At 37.5% G+C, this 24,953-nt stretch overlaps 2 protein-coding genes across 2 annotated transcripts in view; one reads left to right on the top strand and one right to left on the bottom strand.

Annotated features, from left to right (window-relative positions):
• Positions 1–24,953, bottom strand: part of PPP1R3G (protein phosphatase 1 regulatory subunit 3G) — a 1,059,979-nt gene that overhangs the window by 29,968 nt on the left and 1,005,058 nt on the right. The window lies entirely within an intron of this gene.
• Positions 4,405–24,308, top strand: SSR1 (signal sequence receptor subunit 1). The gene is made up of 8 exons (XM_063298857.1): positions 4,405–4,603; positions 14,395–14,513; positions 15,638–15,725; positions 15,843–16,105; positions 17,273–17,349; positions 17,817–17,895; positions 18,957–19,050; positions 23,257–24,308. Exons 1-8 carry the CDS (start codon positions 4,516–4,518, stop codon positions 23,322–23,324), a joined length of 876 nt encoding a protein of 291 aa, XP_063154927.1. The 5' UTR covers positions 4,405–4,515; the 3' UTR covers positions 23,325–24,308.

The following is a 24,953-nucleotide window of genomic DNA, read 5'->3' as shown; positions in this document are numbered from 1 at the left end:
AGGGCTTAAATTTTGACTCCTATCACTTTCCTGAGAAGCATCTGTCTCATCAGACAGATCTTCAGTTTGCTTTTCTGGTTTAATTTCCACATCAGGCAAAAGATCACCATCAGCAAGTCCTTGCTGTTCTCTTGTGGCGGTCAGATCAACTGGAGAGCTAGAATTTAATCTTCCCCAGTTTTGTTCAGCAAAAGAAGCGCTTTTGCTAATTATTAATTTCTCTCCCGTTATGAACCTGTAGCTCCTTTGGCTTTGTTCATAGTCAACAAAAATGGCTTTCTTTGTTGTGGGGCCTCCTTTCCTTCTTGGTTGTTTTGGAATATGAACCCAAGCAGTGCTACCAAACACTCTAAGATGGTTTACCTTTGGTTTCACACCATAAAACAAATGGAATGGAGTGTCCTGAATCACAGAGTTATACAATCTGTTTTGTACATAAGAGGCAGTAGATATGGCCTCTCCCCAATACTTAAAAGATAAATGTGAATCTTTAATCATGCATTCCATCGCATTTTGCAAGGTTCTGCCCTTTCTTTCAGCAACACCATTTTGCTGAGGGGTGTAAGGGTTAGAAGGAAATTTGTTCTATCCCCTTTTCCACTAGGAACCTTTTGAATTTGTGAGAAAGGTATTCTCCTCCTCTATCACATTGGAGTGCAGATACAGGCCTAGGGAATTTTCCATTTGCCCATGTCACAAAACTTTTAAATTTCTCAAATGCCTCATCTTTATGTTTTAAGATGTAGATAAATGTGTATCTTGAGAAATCATCAATGATGGACATTGCATACCTTGCTTGTCCAAGACTTGGAGCAAAAGGACCAATAATGTCAGAGTGTACAATTTCCAAAGGTCTAGTTGCAACTCTGTCACTGTGCTTACTCACAGGAGCTTTTAGTGTTTTGCATTCTTTGCAAACTACACAGTCTAAGTATTTATCACAGGGTTTTATCTTTAGGTCAGCACACAGTTGTGGCATTTGTGCTATATACTTGAAATTAGCATGACCAAATCTCCTGTGCATCAGGTGTACACATTGGTCATGATATGGCTTGTTGCCAACTGCAGCCTTGCAGCTTGGCTTCCTTGCATTTTGCACAATGTACAAGGAGTCTTTTAACATACCAGTAGCACACAATTTTCCATTTTTACGTATCTCACAACCATTTTTCTTAAATGTTATGATATACCCTGTTGCAGCCAATTATGCCACAGATAAAAGGTCTGATTGTAAATTTGGCACATACAACACACCTTTCACAGTTTCTCCCAAGCAGGATAAATACAAGTCACCTTGTCCCATAATTTTGGTCACAGACCCATCAGTCAAAGATACACTTTGTCTTTCAGTTTTAGACAGTGACACAGAAGAGCTTTTACAATTACATAAATGACAATTGGCCCCAGAATCTAACACCCATACATCAGAATTACCCTTCTCAGCAACCTGTGCAATGTGGGTTGTCTGAAGAGCCTTCTTCTGTGTCGCCCTTGTGGTGTTCTTCTCTGTCTTTCTACTCTTGGGTCTCAAGGCACAGTCTTTCTGCAAATGTCCAGCTGAACCACAGGTGAAGCATCGCTGGCTGGCTAGCGCTGTGGCCTCAGCTTCCTTTCCCTTCTTTTCCCTTTTCTGGTATTGCAGCTTTCCAGAAGAGATTGAGGGGGGGATCTTTCCTCTCTCTTCTTCCATTCAACGAGTAAGCGCTATGTAACATACGATGGGGTGAGGTCTGCTTCAGGTATAGCCTTCAGGGTACAAATCAGCGTGTCCCACGTTTCATTTAGTGAGGACAGGAGGATATAGGATTTTGTGAGAGGTGTCAATTCCATTCCTCTCTCCTGCAACTCAACAAACAGCTGCTGAATATGATGCAGGTGCTCAGGAAGGCTATCTCCTTCTGCAAGGTAGGCTTTGTACAGCTTTTTTGTCAGGGTAACTTTACTCCCTGCTGTTGCCTTTACATATAAGTCTTTCAAAGCATCCCAAAGCTGCTTTGCAGACTGCATGCCTCGCACGTGGACTAGCTGATTCTCCTCAACTCCCAGGATAATGGTGGCTCTAGCCCACTCATCCTGTCTCAGCCATTCAGCACTGGGATTTTGGGGGGGTTGCTCACCAATTGGCAGCCAAAGATTCTGCGAAAATACATCTCCATCTTCAGGGCCCAATTCAAATAGTTGGTCTCTGATAGGCGCTCCAGAGGCATCGCTGAGGGCTGGGAGGTAGCCATGGCTTCCTCCTTCTTTTGCAAGTCACCTCAGCTGGCTTCTTTGTCCTGTAGACCGGCAGTTGCTGGAAAATCTCCAGGTGGCTCCAAAGAAAATCTTCACAGGTCTTTGCTACCTGCCTTTAAATTGTGCATGAGGTGTGGAGCTGATCTCTCTTTTCTCTCTGGGTTTTACTGGGCTTACTGGGCTGTTCACTGGGCCCATAACCTGTTGGCAGATTGCTGGGAAAGCCTTTGGTCCAGGAGAGATCAGAAAAGTCACACACCAGGCATGTCTATAAAAATAATTTCTTTACAGAAAGCAAAATGAAAGCAAAACACATTTAAAAGACTTGGCTCTCAATGAGAGCAGCCTGGCTTACTACATGCCTGCACAAAAGGAAAAGAGGAACTAACAAGAAGTTCGGGGAGTTCCTCCCCCCCAAGTGATGCGACCATTTAACACGTGAAAAGGAGACAATCAAATTCAACCTCTTCACCCGGCCAAAATGATTAGTTACTATAGCAACCTTAATCTGCAGTAGGAAACATTAACACAAAAGGAACTGAAACAAAAGAAAGTGAAGAGGAATTGCAGAGTATGTTAGAAATATATCCACACTTGCTCAGACATTCAAGTGAATGTATTTGACAATTTATTTATTTATTTATTTATTTATTTATCAATCAATCAATCAATCAATCAATCAAATTTCTCTGCAGCCCATCTTGTACACAACTCTGTACTGTATACTGTAGAAAGCATCTGGGTTAAAATAAATAGAGGATAAAAAAAATTCTGCTGATTATCTGCTATTGCTTCCCTGGTCAGTGAGAAGTTAAAAATCAAAGAGCCATGAAGTAGCAATTTATTTAGTTTACCATATTTTTAATTACCCAGTATCTTAGGGAGGCAAATTGTCAGGCATGGTCCCTCCAGGAAATTCCTATCTTGCTGACAACTGTCTCCTTATATGGTAGAGAAAGGCATAAGAGGATCAGCTAATCTTGACTTGATTCTAATAATAGGGAAGATTTAGTTGAGGAAGTTGAAGTTGCAGGAATACTGGGGAAATTACTATGTACTGGAAGAGTTCTTGATATTAAACTAAGTGTAGCCAAATAATGCTGGGAGCCCTGAAAGAATGGGATAGGTTGTCATGAAGAAAATCTATCTGTGTGTATCACTAGAAGTTGAAAACTACTTGATGGCACATCATCAATCAATTAATCAATCAATCAATCAATCTCCAACCTGTTTTCTTTCAGATGTATCACCCTATGCATCTCACAGCCATGCCAGCCAGGTATGATGAAAACAAGCCCAACAAATCTGGAGAATGACCAGGCTTGTGGAAGAGTGGACCTGCGGTAGTAATTAGGTCTATTTCATGTATTTCAGCAAAACTTTGGGGAATTTTCACATCCCTGCCACAGGGTACCACAGACCATGCCTAGGGCATTAGCTACAAGTGCATGCAGCAATACTAATTTTCAAATAAAAGATAGTGAAGAAAGGAAAACTTAAGACTTCATAGTTCATATAAATTTACTTCACAACAGGCCAACTGAAAAACAAAATTCACTCTTTGAGGGAGATGGGCAGTAATACAATTCGAAATATATAAATAAAATTGGAAATAGATAAAATTAAAAATATTTTTAAATAAAATTAAAAAAAACTCCCAGCAAGTATCTGCAGCCTGTACTCAAAAAGACCGTTCTGTCCCCAAAGCCCACTTGTTGAGGTTTGTTTGATCTTCAGATCAGATTAGCTCGGAAGTACTACTGAAACTCATCTAAGCCGCCGTTGAAAGGAGGAAAGAAGTTTAATACAATACACAAATAAAAAAATAAATATACTTACGTGGAACAAATCCACCAGCGATATTTTTGCGGAACCTTCGAAATCAACTCAAACGCTATCCCAACCTCTACTGCACATGGCAAAGCTATGCGCGTGCGCTGTAGAAAGAAAGGCGCTGTAGGAACCAGCAAGCGCCGAGAAAAGTCAGATTACGAGAGAGTCCACTGCGCACGCGCACCTGTAGACAGCCACGAGAATTCTGAGGAAACCCCCTACCAGAGGAGTAACTTTGAGTCACGTGCCCTTCCCTCCTCCTTCCAGGGGAAGACACGTCTGCTGTACTGTTGGAAGAAAAAGGCGGGGTCTGCGGGACGGCCCGGTGACGTCGCGACGTCGCGGAGTAGGAAAGGCGGGGCGTCAGACGGATGGGAGCTTAGCGCCGTTGCGTAGTGGCAGGAAAAAGTAGGAACTGCTACCGAAGGCCCTAGTTGGTTCGCGACCATGAGGTGGCCCCTGCCCCAACCGTTATTGCTCGTGCTTCTGGCCTTCCCGGCCGCCCTCCTCCTCGGCGGCGGCCGATCTGGCCCAGGTGAGAAAAAGAGAGCGCGAGGGCTGAAGCAAGATCATTGTCTGAGGGGCGGCCGTTACAGGCGGCCGTGGCGCGTGGGGCGGTGTGGGGAGAGAGGGAGGCCGTCTCTTTGAAATGGGAACAGCGCGTGAGGGGACTCTTGGGTCGGTTCGGTCGGGGATACTCGGAAAGCGCGAGAGCTCTCCTCCGCCTCCTGTCCGTGGTCTGGGGGGCGCTGCACTGCTCCCCTCCCCCGCTCGGGGCTGACGTGTCAGATCACTCCGCCGACACCCCTTATTTTCATGGATGACTTGGAAGTTAGTTTAGTTACATATGATGCGGCTTCGGCAGTCTTGTTGAGGACGGATAAATGTGACACGTGCTAAGGCCGAGGCGAGTCCCCCTCTCTACTCTGCTTCAATTGTTGACACTAGTGGTGTGTTGCCTAACACCCCGATGTTGCTGTGATTGCTTCTTCCTTCCATCCTTTCTGAAATCACATCGTTTCTCTTAAATCGTTTCACTCATCTTCGCCGTTTGACCGTACCAGAAGACTTAGGAGCTAATTCAGGTACGATACTTCTCTGGCCCTTGAGCAACGATCAAGGCGCTTGCTTCTGTCGCTTTTTTAAAAAAAGAGATGAGAATTGCTGAAATCCAAGCAGCAAACAGAAGTAATGTTGTCAGGATCCTGACAGACAATTTGTTGGATAGGTATTAAGTCCAACTGCAATTTGCTAAGTTCTTTTCATCCTAATAGAATTAAAAAATTCATGCTAACTTGTGCATTTTGCAGCATTTGCACTGTTCAATCAAGTTTTCTTGAAATGATTTTAATTAGTAACTGACAGCAATTTCTGCCACGAATGTTGGTCTACTGTATTGTGAAATAATGTTATGCTAATAATAATGCTGAAATAATGCTAACTAAACCCCATGAAGTCACTATTCCATTATTCACTATCTTTTATCTCAAAGTCAGTATTGCTGCATATGCTTGTAGCTAATGCCCTAGGCATGCTCAGTGGTACCCTGTAGCAAGGGTGTAAAAAATTCAGAAAAAGTTGCTGAAATACGTGAATTGGACCTAATTACTAGGCCGTGTTCACTCTTTGGCAACTTGGTCATTCTCCAGATCTCTTGGACTGTATTTTCACTGTACTTGGCTAGCATGGCTATGACTCCATGCGGTGATATATTTGAAGGAAAACAGGGTTGGAGGACATGTTTTTGGTCTGTTATCAGAGTTAAGCCATTTTTGCATGTGGCTATAGTATAGGTTATGTGCTGCTTACCTGAGCATGCTGACAAATGTTATGCATAGTTTCTTTTAAATTATCTGCAGTTTCTTATACAACATAAAATATCTTCCAGAACTTCACTTTATTCAAAACTAGTAAGCAACCCATACAGTTGTTGGTAATAGTGAGTAGTTGATTTGACCTTGCATACTGTATAGAGAAACTACTCAGTATTGCCAACAACTGTATGGGTTGCTTACTAGTTTTGAATACTGTACTTATATATGTGCATACTGTATAGAGAAACAAGAGCATAATGTAACACTAGCAGTTTCACCATTCTGGAAGCAGCAGTAAGTTGTTGCTAAGCTGATGTCTGATAGAGTTATTTCTTCTTAAGACATAGCAGCATATTATATAATCTGAATAATTTTTTTTTCAAGTAAAATGCTTCTAAAGTTGAACTCAGCTCCTGGTGAATATGTTGTTTTTTTGGTAAAAATGTGAAAGTGGTTTCTTGCTCCCTTCTTTTGGGATTTTTTTTCCCCAATCTAGCCTACCGTCTTGGATTTTCTGGTAGTCTCCCATCCAAGTAGTAATAATCTGTTCTAGCTTAGATTTTCAAGATCAGCCAGGGTTGTCTAGGTGTTGCCATCTATTGTGACAAAGTATTCAAAATGTCCTCTGCAAATTCATAAGAATTATAGAATGCAGCATCAGATAATTGCAGGTGTCTTATACCAAGTGTAAATGCTCTCTCTGTGTTCTATATCTCTTCACATGGGAACAGCTCAAAAGGTGTTGTATTATATATGCTTATTTATGATTTTCTTATAATTAACCTAACAACATGAGAAAATGTATATCAAAATTAGAAAAATGTACTATATGTAGTACATTTTTACAATAATTGCAAGATCTAAAAGTATACATACTTAATAAAATGAATAAATAATATATAGTTCCATATGATGTAATTAGAGATATATGGGGTATACAATATATTCATTTTTATTCTATTTTTTGGTATTTTATTTTGGCTATATTGTGTTTTTGGTATTGAGGTTTTATTACTGTTATTTTATTAGTATTTTTAATCATAACATGAATGTTTTAACTTTTTGCTGCATTATACAGTCAGGACCAGAAATGTTGGAACAAGGATAACTGTTTTGGCATTTGGCCTCTGTACACCACCACATTGAAGTTGAAACGAAACACGCCCAGATGAGAGTGAAGTCAGGCCTTTCAGCTATAATTCAAGGGGTTTGACAAAAGTGGGGCACTAACCATTCAGGAAGTTCACCCTGTCGATAAGGGAATTCCATCTGGTGGGGTCCAGGAGGCGGGCCTTCTCTGCAGTAGCACCCGCCCTTTGGAACATCTTGCTCCCGGAGGTGAGAGTAGCCCCATCACTCCTAGCCTTCCGGAGGAAATTGAAGACCTGGCTCTGCCACCGGGCTTGGGGCAGGGAGGAGAATTGCCATACTTGGGATTGGCTAGTGCCTTGAAGTGCCCCTCCTACATAATGACTGAAGGAGATCACAGCCATCTGGATTTTATTAGATGGGGTAGTTGAGAAATTGTTTTAGAGGGATTTTATTGGAGTTTTATTGTATATTTATTGTTTTGTATTGTAAACTGCCCAGAGTCCCTCCGGTCGGAGGAGATGGGTGGTGACAAATTTGATAAATAAATAAATATAAATGCAATATAATTTTCCATAATGCATAATATATAAATTAATTACTGGAGAAATCAGAAGTCTTCCTTGTTCAGCATTTTGTTACCTACAGTAATAGGCCACCTCTTGGAAACAAACAAGCAAGGCACAAGAGCCATACTTCTGTTCCATTGCTACTGGCAGAAATTGTTAGTCATGGTTTATTTACTGTAATATCCATTTAAAAATACTTGAGCAGCCTTTATCACAATGTCTCAGGTAGGACTGAATCCCTTAAATGTGATAAGTTGTATTTGTTTGTTCTCAGTGTCCTACTAGTTTCTACTGAAGTATTGGGGAAAAGAAAAAAAATGTCATTCACTTTTCCACCATGCATTTTTACAAATTTCTATCCTTTTTCTGTTAGGCAGTTATATGCATTATTGTCTGGGAGTGAAGTCACAAAGAGTCTGAAGCGACTAAACAAATAAACAACAAACACGCCACTACAAGTACAATATTAATAGAATTGTATATCATGTCACCTTTTCTCCTTTAAAAGGCCCAAAGCATAACTCCAAATGCAATCTTCTCTTATGGATAGGATGCTCCAGTTGATTGAGGTAGCTGCTATTCTGTATAGTAGTGCTTCCCAAACTTTTCCCTTCAATACCCAAAACCGCTTATCAGAAAGTTCTTTTTACCCAATATAGGTAAAACACTTTAAGTCAGTTTAATGGGTTCATGTGTAATTACAGAAAGAAAAACCACTTTTACCCAATTTTGAGTAATTTACTCAGGTTTGGGAAGCACTACTCTATAGTATCATTTTAAAATGGATGGTATGTGTATGCATGATGTTTCCTGTGCCAAAAGACTTGAATAAAGTAGATGGTGAGAGAATTATTCACAGAATTTGAAGTATAGGTTATTGAGAGAGAGAAAGATGCTTTATTTTATACTTTTTTTTTTTTTTTCTACTATGGCCAACTTCCCATATAGGTTGATATTTTTAATCCTATCCACCATAGCCCCAACATCTTTTCTATTTATTCACCACAAGTTCATCTGTTGGATCATTATTTTTTTATGTCAGGGTTATTGGCCATTCTGGGGTTCCTAGACTATGGGGTGGGAACCTTGGGGGATAACAAGAGACTTAGGGGAGCAGAAGTCATATTTAAAAAAACTTAGTCTTGCCTAGGTTAAGTTGGAATGCTGACAAAATTTTCTCTGGGCTTTGCTTGCACTAGCTGCAGTGGGTAGTTGTCTTTCAGAGTTTGAGACCCTGTGATATATATTATAATGTAAACTGTATGCATTTCTTGCCCAACTTTAATCCTAGTGAAATCATGTTTTATTCATGGGGTGAGTCACACTTTCTTAGTGAGAGAATAAGAGAGCCAGTTTGGTCTAGTGGTTAAGGCAACGGGCTAGAAACCAGGAGACTGAGAGTTCTAGTCCCACCTTAGGCATGAAAGCTGGCTGGGTGACTGTGGGCCAGTCACTTTCAGCCCAACTCAGTGCATTGTAGACTAGCCTCCTCTGGTGCACCCCGGGCAACATGACTTGTCACAGCTAAATAGTCTACATATGTGGCTGCTGGACCTCACGGATTTCTCAGCAAGAAAAAGCAGCATGAACACTAAACTGCTATGCCATATGATAAAAAAGAAAGAAAAAGGAAGAGTGAGAGAATAAAGTCAATACTTCTGATCAAATGGTAGTATAAATTCTATTGATTATGCAAATCTTATTCATTGGATGGGATTTATACATTAATTTTTTTTTTAAATTATGCTTGCATGACAGCAGTACATAGCAGAGTGTCTATATTATGTCTTTTAGTTTTTCTGCCAAGCAAGATATTCTAACTGAGAATTAACTTAATACCACAAATTAGTGCTAGAGGATTTCATTTTCTTTTAGCCATCAAACATTATTCAAGCTTTTTTTCCTTTACAGTAACTACTATATTTGTATGAGAAGAATAGAAGATACCATTACCCTAAATTTTTGAGATTGTGTCTGGTTGCCTTACCAGATGTTCAGTACCCTCTTTTCTGTCCACTATGATGCCACATCATCGTTCTTCTAAAATGTATACTAGAGGCTTAAAAAAACTGAAATGAGCTTAAGTTTCTGATGCCTGTTGTGTTTCTCTTTAGAGAAACCATTAAAGAATATTTTGTTCAAACCGTAGCTAGAAGTAATTAAATGAAATAATTTAATCTGGGGGAAAAAAGGAATACTTTATATATTTTGATGTATTTCTATCCTTGAATTCTCGGTTACGGGTTTTACGAAACTTCAGTGTTTTGAAGCTACTGCTGATATAAGTTATGTTCTGCTCAATACATTGCAAATTAAATTATCGATCTTCAGCTTTAATCAGCTGCATTGAAATGTACTGAAATTTTAAAGCAGTAGCTGCTTGGTGGACTAGATTTTTTTCAAAGTAATGTCTTAAAAGAAAGGAAAAATATGATTGTTTTCCCTCTTCCTTGTAGACAAGTTTGCTTTGGCCCCTCTTATTTGAAGAAAATGTCCTGAAATCCTTTATTGCATTTCTTTCATGCAGTACTATGCCTAATTTTGGCAAACAGGTCTGTAGCAACCATCTTTTTCTGCAGATTTTGAGATCATGAAAAGGGTACCTTTGCAAAATGGTTATCATTGGAAGGTAGTATATAATTACAAAATACCTATATAGTAGAAAATTTTAAAAAGCATTGAGCTAGATGCATTTATTTAAGAAAAATTTTTTTCTAAGAAAGCTTCTGGGTTATGTGGAGCTTGGAGGCACTGTTGCTTGTATGAGCTATGCTTGAGGCTGGTAGGAGGAGGTGGTGGTACATCCCCTCCTCAAAAAGCCATCCTTTGATCCCACAGTGCTGGACAATTTTTGTTCAGTCTCCAACCTTCTCTTTTTAGGGAAGGTTGTTGGGAAGGTATTAGGTGCACAGTTTATGGCTGTGCCCTGGGAGAAGCAGATTATCTGGACCCTTTTCAGTCAGCATTCAGGCTTGGCTATGGTACCAAGAGGCCATTGGTTGCACTTGTGGATGACCTCTGGAAGGCTGGGATAAGGTGATGCATTCATCTTTGTCCTCCTGGATCTTTCAGCGGCTTTTGTTACCATCATTCAGGGTAGCCTTCTGGACTGGCTTAGAAGGTTGTGGAAGGGGGGGCAAAACGTGTGCTGCAGTGATTCTCCTTCCAGGGCCAGTTCCAGTCAGTGTTGGTGGGGGCAGAGATCTCTTACATGGGGCGCCTCAGGTCTTTGCTTTCTCTTAACTAAATGAAACTGCTGGGCAGGATCATTTGTCAGCATGAAGTGAAGTATCAGTATACTGATGATACTCAGTTGTACATCTCCATCTTGGCTGAAGATGTGATGCTGTCAAGATGCCTGGGTGCTGTGAGGGGAAGAAAAGGCTGTGTCTCAACTCTGGCAAGACTGAGTGGCTTTGGGTTTTTGGGGCCCCTGGATTTGGGGTTTGTTCATCTTTAACTCTCAGTGGGGTAGCACTTCCCTGAACAGAGTTGGTGTCCAGCTTGGGAGTCCTCCTGAGCTCACGGCTCCTGCTCAAGGATCACCTGGCAGCTGTGGCCAGGGGGGCTTTTGCACAAATCTGTCTTGTGCACCAGTTGTGTCCGTTCCTGGTCCTGGAGGCTTTGTTTGCTGTCGCTCATGCCTTAGTCACTTCCAAACTGGATTATTGCAATGGGACTACATGGGACTTCCTTGAAAAATACTCTGAAGTTTCAGTTGGTCCAGAATACAGCAGTTCTGGGCAATGTGAACTCGTGCTACATGGATATTGCACAAACTGCACTGCATCCCAGTATGCTTCTAGGTGGAGTTCAAGAGGCTGATTATCACCTTTAAAGCCCTGGATGACAAAGGACTAGATTACTTGTGGGACTGCCTATCTCTGAGCATTGCAGTGTGTTCCTCCAGATCTGACAGGGCAGGTGTGCTCCAGGTCCCTTCTATGAAACAGTGTCATCTGGTGGGACCTGGGAGATGTGCCTGCTCTTTGGAACAGCCTCCTCCCTGAGATCTGGAGGACCCCAGCTCTCCTGGCTTTCCAGAAGGCTGTGAAGACCTGGCGGGGATGTCAGAGGAGCCCTGTGTAGGTTTGGTTGTGTTGTGGGTTTGGATATGATGCCTTAATTACTGTATGATGACTTTTAATTCTCCTTTTTGTTTGTTGATGGATGTTTTATTAGGTTGTTTTCATGGATTGTTGTTTGTCATCCAGAGTTGGACATGTAAGATGTGTTGCCCATGTAAATTCTCTAATAATAGTAGTAGTAGCAGTAATAATTTTAAAATAATTTTGCAGCATGCTAGCTTCTTCACATTCTTGTAATTGAAAAAAAAATAGGGTAGGAAGCTTGGAGAGCAGCAAAGAACATTTTAGAGAGTGCATTGCATCACCAGGCTTTGCAGCGTGTTCTGATTGGGTAACTTGTGACATCAATACTCAGCTGGTTGTTTAGTAGAATTATATTAATGCTTCCAAGTAAATGTATTTAGTTGTAGTTTATTTAAAATATTTTCAGCTGCTTTTAAGGGCAACCCCCCTTCCCACTAAGACAGTTTATGTATAATAAAAGGAATAAGTATTAATAAAATTAATGTTAAGACCACAGATTTTAAACACTCCTCCAGAACGATAAAAAGAGGTTCCTACTGTAGCCTCAGGTAAAGTAATTCAGAGGTTTCTTAGAAGTTGGCAGTGATGAGGCAGATGGCAAAACTGTCTCAGAAACTATTTACAATGTAAAATACTTAAAACAAAATATCTCAGCAACTAAAGTAACATTAAAAAGTTTGGCCAAAAGGTGGGATCCATGCACAAGTTATCAGTTGGGCAAGTTTTAGAAAAAATATGTATCAAAAACCAGAATATATTAGAATCCTTTCTCCATATCCCTTTGGAAGCTGAATATGTTTAGTGGCCACAGAATGTAAAACGTTAGAAAAAAATAGAAAATAAAATAAAAAGCTTAACATTTATTTTAATAAACATTATGCTGTATAGCTTAAAAAAGAAGGAAAAAACAAAGGTGGAATGCAGTATCTTGAAAGGAAGCAAAATCCAACAAAGAGACTACACTTTCTTTTTGGCAAGCTGTCAGTCCTACTCTAGAATAAACATTTGCTGGGCTTCTAAAATTTTAACACCACCTTTCAAAGAAGTACAGATTCTCCCAATGACACACACAGATCACAATCCAATTTTAATAACATGGAGCCATGGTGGAAAACTACCCTTCAGATGGAAAATGAATGATAGGCTGTTACTCCATGACATTGTTTTACAAAAAAGTAAAGAGGAATTAAAATTCTTCTTCAGTGCAAATAGGACACCAGAAATCTCTCATACTACTGTCTGGGTAACAAGCAAAGCATATATAAGGGGTATTTTAATTAAACCAGCCACAAAAACAGAAAAGAGAATACAGTAAACAAAAAGAACAATCAGATGTTAAGAGAACTGGAACAAAAGCATAAAACCAGTCCAAAGAAACAACTGATGAAAGAACTGCAATCAACTAACCACAATTAAATTTATTAGAAACAGGAGAATTATAATAGAAAATAAAATTTGCTAAACAGAAAAAAATTGAACACAAAAGAAATACAAACAATATCAGCATTAAAGAAAAGGTCCAAATTGTTACATTCAAGATTGGAAATAATAGAATTGGCAGCTTTCTAAAAATAATTACATTCCAAGACTAACATTGATGAAACTGCTGTGAATATATTGAAAAGTTGGTTATCAAAGAATTTAATGATTAATATAGGCAAATAACTAAATACACTTAAAATGTTCAAGAAACTAAGAAAGGTTTATATTCAATACAATAGAACACATAAAAAAGGAAAAAGTGGCACTAATTTTCTTGGACACAGAAAAAAAACAATTTGCAGTGGCAATTCATGCTGGCAGTGCTGAATAAAAGGAATCCCAGAGAAGAATTTCAAGCTTAGGTTAAAAGTATATATCAATGGCAAAAAGCAAAGTTTATGGCTAATGTAGTGCTCTCTGCAGATTTCCAAATCAGTAAAGGAGGAAGGCAAGGATGTCCACTCTCTCCTTAACTATTTATCATTGTGTTAGAAATACTGACAGAAAAAGTCTGAGGTGATAAACAAATAACAGGTCTGAAAATTGGAATATAGAGAGGAATATAAACTTAAATGCTATGCAGAGGATATAATTTTAACTATCATAGAACCACAAAAGGCAATAAAACCATTGATGAAAACAATTTAATTATTAGGGAGACTGTTCTGTATATAAATTCAGTATTCAGAAAACAAAAATAATTACAAGATTTTTAATGCAGGAAGAAATAATTTTTTTGCAAAAAGGATCTGGTTGTCAAACCATTCAAGGAAATATCTTGATTTCCACCTGACAGGAAACAGGAAATATATCTAAATAATTATGTTAAATTATGGCAAGAGATTGGGAGAGACCTTGAAGAGGTAGAGGAACCTTATCTTGGTTAGGATCTATTGCAATTATCAACATGAATGTATTACCCAAGATAAACTAGAGATGGTCCTTGTTTAGTGACCAAAATTGGGACCCATAACTAGGTTGTAAAGCGAAGCAGTCACTAAGCAAACCATGACACTGGTTATGATCTTAATTCAACTTTCCTTTGTTTTACAGTCCTGCAAAGGACTGTACTGTAAAGTTATTTGAGTACTGTGATTTAAAACTGCGTTATAACTATGGTATTCTAAATAAAAGAATGTGTGTGGTATCTTGCAGAATAACAACTACTAAATAAATAAAAACACAAATATGTGGCTTCTTTTGAATTGTTTTCTAATGCTTTCTTCTAATATGGGCAAATTTTCATTCACTTGTCTCTAGGTTCTAGCTTGCTTGTGGCTGCTCAAGATGCTACTGAAGATGAAGAAGCAATAGAAGATACAATAATTGAGGATGAAGATGATGAAGCTGAAGTTGAAGAAGATGAACCCACAGAATTGGTACAGCTACAAGGATTTTTAAATTCTATGCTGATGTTTCCCATCAACACTTTGTATAACAGATATGTTACCAAAAGTGTTAACATTGTCACACTTGTGATATTTGTGGACCCCAGCTGAAATAGGATATACTAATGAGTTTTGTTAGCTGAAGCATATAACTGTGCCACCAGTTATTAAAAAGTATGGTGCAGGGACAGTGAGACAAATTTAATTATGTATATAATGCCAACTTTTATAATGTAAATCTAAATAAAAAGCTCTAATTTGATGAAACAGCATTAAATATGCTTTATGAGTTTAACTATTTCAGTTCAATTACTATACAGTGATTGCTGATACAGAGATAGGCAGTGCTCATATAACATTAATATCTCATACTCTTAGTTAAAAATATAGTGAATCTGATCCCATTTGGTTCAGGTCATCAATACATTTTCTAGACCCCTGGCTACTCAGTGTTGGATACAACTGAGTTTTAAGAAAGTACTCAATTAAATGTTGTTATATTCAGAGTTATTGAGCTAACAGCAATAAATTTTCAGTTTTACTCTAGTCATCTGGTTTAGAAGTATCTGATCAATTTGTTAAAATATATTTGGTTTAGTTACAGTCTATACCTGTTACATTGCAAAATCTGGATTTCTGTTCCATAAAAAATTGTGTTCTTTGTTGGGAATTAGACACATGTCTTAGATCCAGCTAGGCTTAGATGCTATCCTTTTTCCCCTTGGAAATCAGCCTAAGCTGCACCTAGTTCATTATCTAAGTCAAGGGCTTTCAAACTTTTTCCATAGAACCTGTTAGTTAAAAACAAAATTTCCCAGAAACCCTGATCAACAAGCAAAACAGTAGTGGTAGAAAATTGGCTGCTTTTGAGCAAACTTATTTTTGGGGTGGGGTGGGCTTGGTGTTTCACAAAACCCCATCAAGTTCTTGTGGAAAGCTTGAGTTCCACAGAACACAGTTTGAAACACCCTGACATCATTTTTGTCTATCTTTAAAAATCCTAGATTTGGGAGAGTTAATGTGTTTTGTATATAGTACAATAGAACTTTACAATATCTGGATATTCATTGCTTCACTGTTTCTCATAGGCTTTTCAAAACATTATTTTATATTAGACAGAAGAGAAAGAAGAAGATGACCTATCAGGAGAACCTAAAGCATCGCCCAATGCTGATACAACAATCTTGTTTGTGAAAGGAGAAGGTAAACATAGTTTGTATTCTATCTCAGGCCAGCATATTTTACCAATTTTGTCTTCTAAAATTGCAGCTTAAAAATGTAACACTTTGTAAGTATTTTCATTCTTTTTTTCCCCCCTAGATTTTCCAGCAAACAACATTGTGAAGTTTTTAGTAGGCTTTACCAATAAGGGTACAGAAGACTTCATTGTAGAATCACTAGATGCTTCATTCCGGTACCCACAAGACTATCAGTTTTTTATTCAGAATTTCACTGCTCTTCCTCTGAACACAGTTGTTCCACCACAGAGACAGGCCACATTTGAATATTCCTTCATTCCTGCAGAGCCAATGGGTGGCCGTCCCTTTGGACTGGTTATCAATTTGAATTACAAAGATCAGAATGTGAGTGACAATATAGGATTTGGCTATTTTAAAGATGAAGCTATTTGTTTAGTATTTGTCTGTGTTTTTATGGTGATATTACCTGAGATGAATGCAAAAATTGGTCATCCAGTTAGTTTCTCTTAATCCTTGGGGAGCTGTATGGCTAGGTCTGCTATCATGTATAAAGATTTCTGCTGCTATCATGTATCAGGATCATTTTTGAATGATACATTATAGGCTATGGCTTGTCTTGTAGCCTGATTTGGATTAGGTCAATAAAGATACTGGCTATGAAGAACAATGCATTCTAAAAGAGATAATGGCTGTGAAGGACAATGCATTTTAAAATTGCATGTTAACTTCAGCCATCCATGTCAGTACCTCTATATACTTCCATGTTTTATATCTTGTTTGGATCACTATGGGGTCATATTTTATTGAGTCTGTCTAGCTAGCTAGCTATCACATTTATATGGCTGCCCATCTCACAAGAAGCGACTGCGCGGCGTACAACAGTTTAGTGAATATTCTGTTCATTACTTTTTAGTTATTTTCTTCAACTCAGCAACCCAGTAGAAAGTTTTCTTAATCTTATCCAAAACAATTTCTTAATAGCTGCTCTAGCTTGAAGAGAAATACTGTTTTAAAATGTCAGAACCTGGGATATTATTATGATAAGGCAATACAATACAATCTATAGGCCCCATTCAGCATCCAGCTCTCTTTTCAGGCTAAAGAATACATCACTGGAATTTGATAGAAAAGTGCTACATAATGGTTCAGTCTCCCACCAAATTAGGAGTGCTAAACCTCTAGTAGGGTTAATGTAGTTAATGGCATAAGCTTGTTGCCTTCCCCAAAAAACTACCGCACCTTACTATTTAAGGAGAATAGAGAAATGATCTGAAAATCTAATCTTCTATAGTGACACAATGTAATTCTCTGACTTACTGAAAATGTTGACAGCTGAAAAAAACAACTTTAAAAGTGTTTCTGCAAAAAGATTGGCAATCCCAAATAGTTAACAAATGCAGTCCATTTTTTTTTTACACATGTTGCTGAAGAGCTAGAAGCAAGTGCAAGGAATACATTTTTTTTCTGGAGTCCTCCTGTAACAATAGTGCCATCTGATGGCCTGAATCTGGTAGCTTTGTTTTATTTTATTGTTAATATGTTTCATTTTAGGGAAATTTCTTTCAAGATGCTGTCTTCAATCAAACTGTTACAATTATTGAAAAAGAAGATGGATTAGATGGTGAAACGTAAGACTGATTATTCTACTAACTGGCTTTTATGGTGATAACCAGACTTTTTATACTATTATAAAAGAACATGCGTAGTCACCTAGGTTTTGAAAAGGTTAAGATTTTCCTTGTTTTTTTTAATCACCAAAGCCTGGGGACATGGAGAGAAGCAGCAGCTTGCTATCATGAGCACTGAGAAACCATAATGTACTGTGCATCCTTCATTATTTGAATATTATATCATTGAACACTGATTGGGATTAGCATCTGGCTACTTAGATAGTGATGTTATGTTTTAATTTATGATAGAATAATCTGGGGAGTCCAACAATTATTTGGGAACAAATCCTTGGATTATTGCTAGGAAGTCGTTGTATTAGGATATCAGCTGCCTTACATAAGCTTTTAAGAGTGTTTAGCGATATAAATAGTTTTTCCATAAAAGAATTGAAAACTTATTAAACTTTCTCATCTTTCTAAATAAGAATCTTTATGTATATGTTCCTGGCTGGACTTGGCCTACTTGTCATTGTTGGTCTACATCAGTTGTTGGAATCTAGGAAGGTAAGTAACTATTTTTAATTATCCTTTTCCCTAGCTTTAAGATGCTGTCAGTGTTCCTTCTGAGCTGAGAGGATGGTCTCCATATCTAACTGAATATGTGAATTGGTGTAGGACTGTGAAATGTGTATGCCTTGCTCTAAATTCCATGGAAGGAAGATGATGTCATATGGTTTGCTAGTGCTTTTCTTAACAAATCTTAAGAAAATGTACTTAGGAAAATTAACCATACTGTAGAAATTAACTAATGTAGAGATACTTGTTTCAGAGAATATCTTCATAAAGGTTTATTTTACAGTCCTCTAAAGTTATGAATACATTACTATATCAGTACATATTTGGTCACACAGAGTATTGTAAATGGAGTCATTTGTTTTATCTACTATGTTAGTTATGCAACTAAATGCATTTTCATTCCTTACTTATGAACAGTGTATAATATCAAAAAACACAATAATTTCTCTGCATTGGACTGATAAATTGTGGCATTTGCAATATATATAAAATCTGTAATCAGATTAACTGATTTAATTTGATTCTCCCTACATTGTGTATCTTAATTTATCCAGAATAAAGAATATCTTATGAGAAACAGCTCAGAGATGAGGAACAACGCTGTATGGGTTCAGCCCAAATCATATATTTGCCTACCTGTAAGATAGACACATAGAGGGCTAATTGTATCCATGCTGCTCAGTGCTGAAAGTACTGAAAATTTTAGGCAAGTCAGCACCTTTGTGTGTAAAAATTAACCGTTACTAGAATTGTAAAAAAAATATTGCAAGTTGAATGGCTTCAACTGACATCAGTAATTGAACAGCAAAAGCATTTCAAAGGGGTCTTTTTTAATACTTGAAAGGTATTTTAAATGATAAATGATGAAAGGGAGACAATTAATGAAGTGGCTATTATAAAACTGGATTACTAGTTAAAATATCTATGTTAATGGTTGGATACTTCTTTTCATTTATTGGGTATCATGCCCGAATAATTTAATAGTCTGCTTTTGTGTCTTTATAGAGAATCATATTTTATTTATTACATTTTGTTTCTAATCCCCTTAGAGAAAAAGACCAGCTCAAAAAGTAGAGATGGGAACCTCTAATCAGAACGATGTTGACATGAGTTGGATTCCTCAAGAAACTTTAAATCAGATCAGTAAGTATCAAGGCAGGTTGTCCAATAGTAAATTTATTTGCATTGTAAGGAAAGTGAATATCTTAATGGAAAATTGACTTCCAAATTTAATTTCTAAATATATTAGGCTGTTTGTCAGTAGATTTATTTAATGGCAAGTACTTTTAGACAAAGCTTTAGGCTATATTCAGTGTTGAAAAAGTACAACAGAACTTCCTGTTGCCCTCCCTTGTTTTTCCCTTGTGTCCTAGAGGTTTCCCTTCTCTCAAGAGCAGATTTAGAATGTTAAGATTCCATTTTGTCAGAACAGCATTATTAGTGCCATTGTGTCTAGCCCTATAATTCCATGACTATTGATGATGTTAAATAGCCTCTGTCGATTTGAGGACATTGTGGGATCTTAAATTTTGCTGCTTCCATTTAACTCAAAACTAAATCCAAATACATTACATCTTTTAAATGCTTATGAACTTTGCTAACATCTTGTTTTGTTTTTGTTTTTGCTGTGCCTTCAGTGCAAAGTAGAAGAGGTGAGACACACTTTACTGGGTTGAGGCTTTTAAAATTTTACATAGAATTCATTCCTGGTGATTGGTATAATAACTGCATGTGGTGATAAATTAATACTAAAGTTTTTAGGATTTCACCAGCTTTAATACAAACTTGGCAAATAGCTGTAGCATATTTTGTAGGAGTTTAATTAAACTTGATTATCCAATTAGAAGTTGAAATATTCTGACCTTGGAATAGATCATTCCCTCCTCCATCAGACTACTTTTCAGCATGCTCAAAACGTCCATCCCATTCCTTCAGCGTCAAAATTATTTCCACTCTGTTCATTCTAGTAGTTGTATAATGCTGTGAGATTTATTTCTGTGTTCTTTGAGCATGGCCATGTATTACGTGCTTGGTATCTTCCAGTGCACTAATTTCTGATAAGGTGTAAGAGGCTTACTTAGGATGGAATTGTATTTGTCAGGTCAGAGTATATCAAAAATTAGTATGATGAAGGAAAGGACCAAGAGATTTGCCTGTTAATAGCCCAAGGATGTAAAATATAAGGCTGAAGTTGCAGTCCACTACTGTTTTTTTCTGGGCTGTATTAAAATACACAGATTGAGATATATCAATAACAACCAAACAGTTTTGCTTTGGGGCAGTGTTGGGCTTCATGGTTTAGTGACTGTAGTCTAGACAACAGATTTCCTGATGTTTTGCCAGCAACTTTAGCTGGCATCTTCAGAGGCACCTTGCTGATGTTGCTGGTGAAATGTCAGGAAATCTGTTTTCTAGACCACGGTCACTAAACCCTGAAGCCCAATACTGCCCAACAGATACCTGCTGTGAAAGCCTACACCAATATATTATTTTCCTTTTCTCTGAAATTGTATCACATAATACGAAAACTGTATACATGACTGGCTAACAGCCAGGTTCCTTTTTTACTGTACTTTAAAAAAATCCTCAAATTGTATAGTTCAAAGTTTTATCTTTACTAAAATGTTGCTTGCTTAAGTTCCAATAGAGTCAACTAGAATTTTAAAATTCAGTTGGATTTTTTAAATAAGCCTAATTATGGTTCTACATGCTTTGCTAGGCATAAAAGTGATTGGCTTTTGTGATACAAATTTGCTAGTTGTTAAGGTACCATAAATTGGTTTTATGTCTAAGTTAGTATATATAGGCTTGCAGCATGAGTCAGGAATGAAGCTTTTGTTGATCTCAGAACTCTTCTCTAGAGAAGGTAAAGGAGCATAAACTTAGGTGCAGTATATGTTCTGAATAGATTATTTTAAAATATAAAATATTTCAAATATAGACTGCACTATATGCTCTCATTCAGCACAAAGCTGAGAGCCAGTTTAGTCTAGTGGCTAAGGTTCTGGGCTAGAAACCAGGAGTCTGTGAGTTCTAGTCCCGCCTTAGGCATGAAAGCCGGCTGGGTGACCTTGGGCCAGTCACCTTCTCTCAGCCCAGCTCAGTGCAATGTAGACTAGCCTCCTCGTGGTGCACCCCGGCCAACGTGACTTGTCACGGCTAAATAGTCTACGCATCTGGCTGCTAGACCTCACAAGGATTTCCCAGCAAGAAAAAGCAGCATGAACACCAAACTGCTATGACATACAATTAAAAAAAAAAAAGCACAAAGCTTATAAATAGTTTGTAACACAAAAAGTTTCCATCTCAATGTAGTGTCTACTGTTGCATTTCTGAACTATACAAATTAGAACTTAAATGCAGAAAAGTTGTTATTTCTGCAGGGAAGGTGATACGTCTTGCTATAAGACTTACCCTTTCCAGAATAAATAAAGTATAAACTACCTAAAGGGATAATAGCTTAGTGAAGCTTTCATCCACAATGATCTTCAGATGTGTTTAATTACATTTCTTGTGCTGGCAGTAGTGGTGAGATATTGGAGTTGGAGGGCACCAATTTAGGGAAGGCTGGTTTAGTGATACTTATTAGGCAAAGTAACAGATACGGGATTTCCTTATTTAAGTTTATTAATGTACCATATTTGCATAATTCAGAACTAAAAACTCTCTTTGTAATGCTTTGTTTAGGTTTGCTACATTATTTGATAAATAATTTCCTAAAAAAAATGGGATTTTCTTTGGAAGACTAAATAAAATCCCTAACAATTTTCAGAATTCATGCTGTGGCGTATTTAATATTATTGTCTTATCATTAATTCTATATTATGAAATCAAGGATGTTAGTGTTTAGAATTCATTATGAATTTTGGAAGGAGATTATTTAAAAGACTTTGGTTGATATTGATGCTTGGTATTTATGCTTTTGTTATGGCCAGCATTTGGGCAATTAACACTGGAGAAAAGTCTCTAACATTGCATTAATTGGTGCAATGGTGTCAAATATTTGGTTGCTCCAGGAACTAAATCAATTAGCAAAACTTTTTCTGTGAGAGAATTTGAAGTTATAAAGGGGTTAAACATTCAGAATCCTATGCAAACAATTAATGATGAAGTTGAGGATGTGGCTGGGGCAAAACACTGGATAATAGAAATGGAAAGGTTATAAAAATTAGCAGAATGCAGTGGAGAGTCAAAATAGGCTTGGAGCAGTTTGGCACTGGGAGTTGACAGATGGTATTAGATTGCTAGTTCTGCAGTATGTATCAACTTTCCCGTCCTTGTCAGAGAAAGAATGCTACAGTTGACTCTCAGTCAACCGGAACTCAAGCAACTGGCACTCTCAAGCAACCAGCAGAAAAATCTGTATCTCTCTGCTGCCATCTAGTGGGTATTAGGGTTTAATAGTAACTCTCAAGCAACCAGAAACTACATTTATAGGGCATCCATCAATCCCCATGGGTGCTGGTTAACTGAGAGTCTACTGTATCATATTTAATCAGCATTATTATTCCTGTGATGGCTCCCTTACTGTGCCTAACATCATTCTGTCTTCTTGTTGGGCTTTTTAAATAGTTTTTAAAAATGAATATTGTCATATATTTATTGGTTTTTTAAATTTAATTAAGTGTTGTATGCTGCCCAGAGTCTCTTTGTAGAAACTGTAGTAATTACAGTTTCTGCTGTTATTGCAGCATTGTGAATTGCCAAGAAGAAAACCCAAGCCAAAAAAATAATAATTGTGGCTAGACAAACATGGATATGAGCTGATCAGTTGCATTCCGACTTCTGTTAAAAACGTCAGATGGCTCATAGGCTTTTCAAGAAAATAAAAGTTAGTGTAAACTTTGTGTTTTCTCCTAGTGGCTAATATAATATCCTTTTGCCATATACTGCAGCATCCTTTCTACTTAGTGCAAAATATAGCTCTATAAATAGGAAATTCTCAAACATGTGGATGTGAAGATTATTTTTAGAACTGTCTGCCCTGAGCTATAGAGGAAAATAGGGCATCATGCTTCCTTCTTTCTTATAACAACTTACCAAGGGGTGCATTACTCTTGCTTGAAAGTACAGGAAATGAATTGGGCAAAAAGACTTCACTCAGTGCTGTCCCATTTCCAGAGCAGAACTAGGATTGGATATCTGGTTTCCCATTATTTTAGGGCAGCATTAGAAATAGATAGCAGTTGCATATGCTTAATTAATGCATATCATACTTTCGGATGTGTTGCTTGCATGGTAATTTTTTAAGTAATGAGAATGTACAGTAACTTCCTCTGCCGAAGAATGCTTTCTTTAACAGATACTGTTAAGTAACTGCTGTTCATTTTTTTTCCTTTTTAATTTCAGATAAAGCTTCTCCAAGACAGTTGCCACGCAAGAGGCCACAGAAAAGATCAGTGGGCTCGGACGAGTAAATTTTGTTAGCACAGTCAACCTTTACTAACCCAGCCATCAAACCCCTCCTTCATGTTTGGCTTGAATTGGGAGCTGTGCTGAAAAGCCATATTGACTGAGGAGAATACTATAAAATATTTGGACTAAGCATTTGGTTGTGTTCAGAGAACATTGCTAAAAATGCACTTCAAGTTCCTTTTAAAGAAACTTTTAATTACAAATCATTGTGCTTTCTGAAATGTGCCTTCAGAGTCTCTTCATAATGCTGATTTGTCATTTGCATGCTTTTGTTTCTGACTCCTTGTCACAAGTGCAAGTGTCATTTCCCACCCTATTCTAATTGTATCCTGTTATACAAGGTCTTTATGCATTTTCATATTTGGTACTTGATTCATTGGTCTCACTCTTTGCTACATGCAGCTATTTTTAGTACACATGTTGAATCCCTCATAAAGCACTGAATCACATTTTTGTGTAGCTTGTATTCTAAAGGCACAAGCAGGTGTAACTGCTTTTAGCAGTATTGTTTTAATGGCTGCTCATGTGATAAAGTGTGCACAGAATTTGAGATCTCAAATGTTCTTACATATATGTCCAATACACTCTACAACAGCTGCAGTTCTGAAATTTGGGTTGTGTGTTGGTTTTGACATCTGTCTTCTCCTTTTGATTGCAATGTAACTGTACATCTGTAACTGTTAGTAATTTGACTTCAGTCAAGTGTTCTGGTTTAGCCAGGTGAGTTTTGAATGCTAGTTCAAATTGTTTAAAATTGAGCCTCATCAGTTTAAGTTCAGGGATTCTCCCACCATTTAGAAATCCAATCATGGATAACAATCTATCAAATTTCATAGATAAAGCTGGATGTATAAGGTTTGACGTTCATGAAAGTCTTTGGGTAACAACTTGCAAACCATACAGCAGAATTGTGCTCTTCTGTTCCCATATTTGATTGTATATGAAAAAAGTTTTGAAATGACAGTAAAAACGTAATTTACGTTTTATTTTTGTATTTTGTGGTGCTTCTTCTATTTTGAACTCTGCTAACTTCCAGTTAGCTTGAGTGTTTGAGAACCAGAAACTACATTAATTCCGTAATTTATACTGTTTAATTTTGATCTCCTTGGTGTGTAATAATGTGCATACTGCTAGAATATAATATTGTATTACACCATTACAATAAAATGCAGTATCTTAAAGTAGAATAGAAGAATAGAAGCGACGTTAAAGCAGTGTGTTAAGTCCTAATATTTGATTCTTTTAACCTTGGTCACAGAGGGGAAAAAGGGGGGATTCAGGATATGAAACTGAGACACAATACTTTTGCATCATCCTCCTTACCTCAGAAGGTACTTGTGGACTTGTATCAAGCCAGAGTCTTAGAATATCTGTAAGCTACTTCATCGCTTACTTGAAATCGCCTGAAACCTCTGGCATCCCTATTTTAACCACCACCACCTCTGAAGCAGTCTTTTGAAACTAATAACTTGTATTGCTCAGTTTTCTCTTTAGCTTAGAGAAATTTACTGAATGGAGTTAGGATCATGAAGGTTGTATTTTAATTATATATTCTCAAAATGCCTACTTCTAATGGTTCCTGTATTAATAAAACTGTTCATTTGGCATAGTAAATGAGATGAGCAGTCTAC

This window comes from Candoia aspera, chromosome 3 (genome assembly GCF_035149785.1).
Source record: "Candoia aspera isolate rCanAsp1 chromosome 3, rCanAsp1.hap2, whole genome shotgun sequence".
Lineage (NCBI taxonomy): Eukaryota > Metazoa > Chordata > Lepidosauria > Squamata > Boidae > Candoia > Candoia aspera.
The sequence above is the reverse complement of the archived record's forward strand: the minus strand, read 5'-3'. Positions and strand labels throughout refer to the sequence as shown.

What these genes read in the sequence shown, in the direction of transcription:
- SSR1 (XM_063298857.1), top strand. Translation starts at nt 4,516, where the DNA reads ATGAGGTGGCCCCTGCCCCAACCGTTATTGCTCGTGCTTCTGGCCTTC. An exon ending in CTTGTTTGTGAAAGGAGAAG is followed by an intron (nt 15,726 to 15,842) that starts GTAAACATAGTT and finishes TTTCCCCCCTAG; the next exon opens with ATTTTCCAGCAAACAACATT. An exon ending in TGAATTACAAAGATCAGAAT is followed by an intron (nt 16,106 to 17,272) that starts GTGAGTGACAAT and finishes GTTTCATTTTAG; the next exon opens with GGAAATTTCTTTCAAGATGC.